At 45.4% G+C, this 1,992-nt stretch overlaps 1 protein-coding gene across 1 annotated transcript; it reads right to left on the bottom strand.

The window, feature by feature from the left end:
• Positions 1–236: 236 nt before the first annotated feature.
• LOC110920268 lies at positions 237–1,004 on the bottom strand. Its single transcript, XM_022164488.1, has one exon. It carries the CDS (start codon positions 1,002–1,004, stop codon positions 237–239), a length of 768 nt encoding a protein of 255 aa, XP_022020180.1.
• Between the last annotated feature and the right edge of the window lie 988 nt (positions 1,005–1,992).

The following is a 1,992-nucleotide window of genomic DNA, read 5'->3' as shown; positions in this document are numbered from 1 at the left end:
GCAGCATAAGCCTGGTCGGGTCGTGGTCCAAGAATGCCCGCGGCTGTGGTACCTGGGGCAGTGGTGGGTGTTTTAGGTACCGAAGGGTAGGGGCATGGAGGGGTGTTGTTGGCAGAAGGTTGAGGGAAAAAGGCGCCCCATTGGTTGGCCGCCCATGATTGAGGGAAGACAATATATGGGTGTGAGGGTGGGTTCCCAGGGCTGCGGTTGTTGCGGTTGTTGGTGTTGACCCGACCTCAACCACGAGAGCGTCCACCTCGACCACGTCCCTGAGTAGACGAAGAAGTCGAGTGACCAGCTGGTGTGGAAACGGTCGTAGTGGCTGCAAGGGCTGTTGCGGCTGAGGCTGCGGCACGAATTGCTTGGTTCTTTTTCTTGTTTTCTTCCATGGTTAACCGGGATCGACATTCAGCAAAATCGGGTAAGGGTTCCCGATGTTGTAAGACAGCAGATATGCTCTCGTATTGATCGGTTAACCCGCTCAAAAGTTGGGTGACGAGACGCTGATTATCGACAGGAGCTCCGACATTATTAAGTTGATCGGCTAGATGCTTAACCTGTTGACAGTAGGCAGCCATAGAGGGAAAGGCTTCAAGGTGAATGTTGGAGAATTGTTGTTGGAGTTGGACTTGGCGAGCACTCTTATTGTCGTTGAAGTGATTGGCTACGGCTGTCCATGCCTGGTAGGCGGTTTGTCGAGGTTCAATAATGATTTGAAGGAGGTCGGTGGAGATGGTGCCATAGATCCATTGAAGGACTATGGCATCGATTCGGGACCACATGGATTCAGCCTCGGCAGCGGCGGCCTTGGCCGCGTCTGAGGTGTCAGTGGGAGCAGCAGCTGCGGGACGTGGTTTCAGGTGATCATAGACCTGGTAAGCCCGACAATGGACTTCAAAGAGGGTGGTCCATGTGGTATATTGTGATGTCTCCGCTTCCAGGGTGATTGGGACCATGTTTTTGATGTTGTTGACCGTCATGGCGGGGTGTAGCTTAGTTTCCATGGCGGGATGTGAAGAAGAAATTATACTGAAGAAGATATGTAAGTTGAAAAAGAAAACGAAAAAAAAAGAACCTTAAAAAAATTGGATGTTGATAGTGGAGATGAGAGAATTTTTGTGGTGGGGAAGAAGAATGAATCGAAGAAAGGGAAAAGGAGGTGTAGGGCCAGTGGGGAAGGTGGGTAAAGAAAGTGGCAGGGAAGGTGGGGAAGAAAGAGGATCAAAGACTTGATACCATGTGAGAGAATGTAATGTAATTTTCTGAATGACCTCTGTGTTTCATTTGACCTCAATTTATAATACAGTATTGAGCCAATAGAATGGAAACAGAATATTGACAATCAATGTACAGCTATGTACAGCTAATTGACAAGCAATGTAAAGCTAATTGATACACGCTATTAGTATCGGTTATTATGAATGTTAGGGTTACAAAGGCATATATACAAAACCATATTTACATTGTCAACCCTTATCTATCACTAATATGTTTAATATTCCTTCGCAAGCTAAGGTAGAGGAGCAGCATGTAGCTTGGAGCATAAATATGTATATATTTGCGTTGACAATGATTTCGTAAAGATGTCTGCGATCTGATCTCCTATGGATATGAAGTGTACATGCAATAGTCCTTGAGAAACCTTTTCTCTCACGAATTATGAATCAACTTCAGCGTGTTTTGATCGAGCATGAAACACATGATTAACATCAAGATTGCTTGCATCTAGGTTGTCACATCAGAAAGTTGGAGTAAATTGGGTGTTTACGCCAAGTTCTTGTAGAAGAGCTTTTAACTAGGTCGGTTCAACAACAGTGTCAGTCAGTGCTTTACATTCTGACTCTGTGGATGATCGAGATACGGTTTTCTAATTTTTGTGCAGTCCATTATATGAGATTAGAACTCATATAGATGGAAAATTCCTGTGGACTGGCTGTCCAGTTAGCACCTGAGTAAGCACACAGGATATAGGTACACAACCAATGAACAACA

Source organism: Helianthus annuus, chromosome 16, assembly GCF_002127325.2.
Source record: "Helianthus annuus cultivar XRQ/B chromosome 16, HanXRQr2.0-SUNRISE, whole genome shotgun sequence".
Classification (NCBI taxonomy): domain Eukaryota; kingdom Viridiplantae; phylum Streptophyta; class Magnoliopsida; order Asterales; family Asteraceae; genus Helianthus; species Helianthus annuus.
Note: the sequence above shows the minus strand (reverse complement) of the source record. Positions and strands in the feature narration are given on the sequence as shown.

Coding starts and splice junctions, on each gene's coding strand:
- LOC110920268 (XM_022164488.1), bottom strand. CDS start 1,004: ATGGAAACTAAGCTACACCCCGCCATGACGGTCAACAACATCAAAAAC.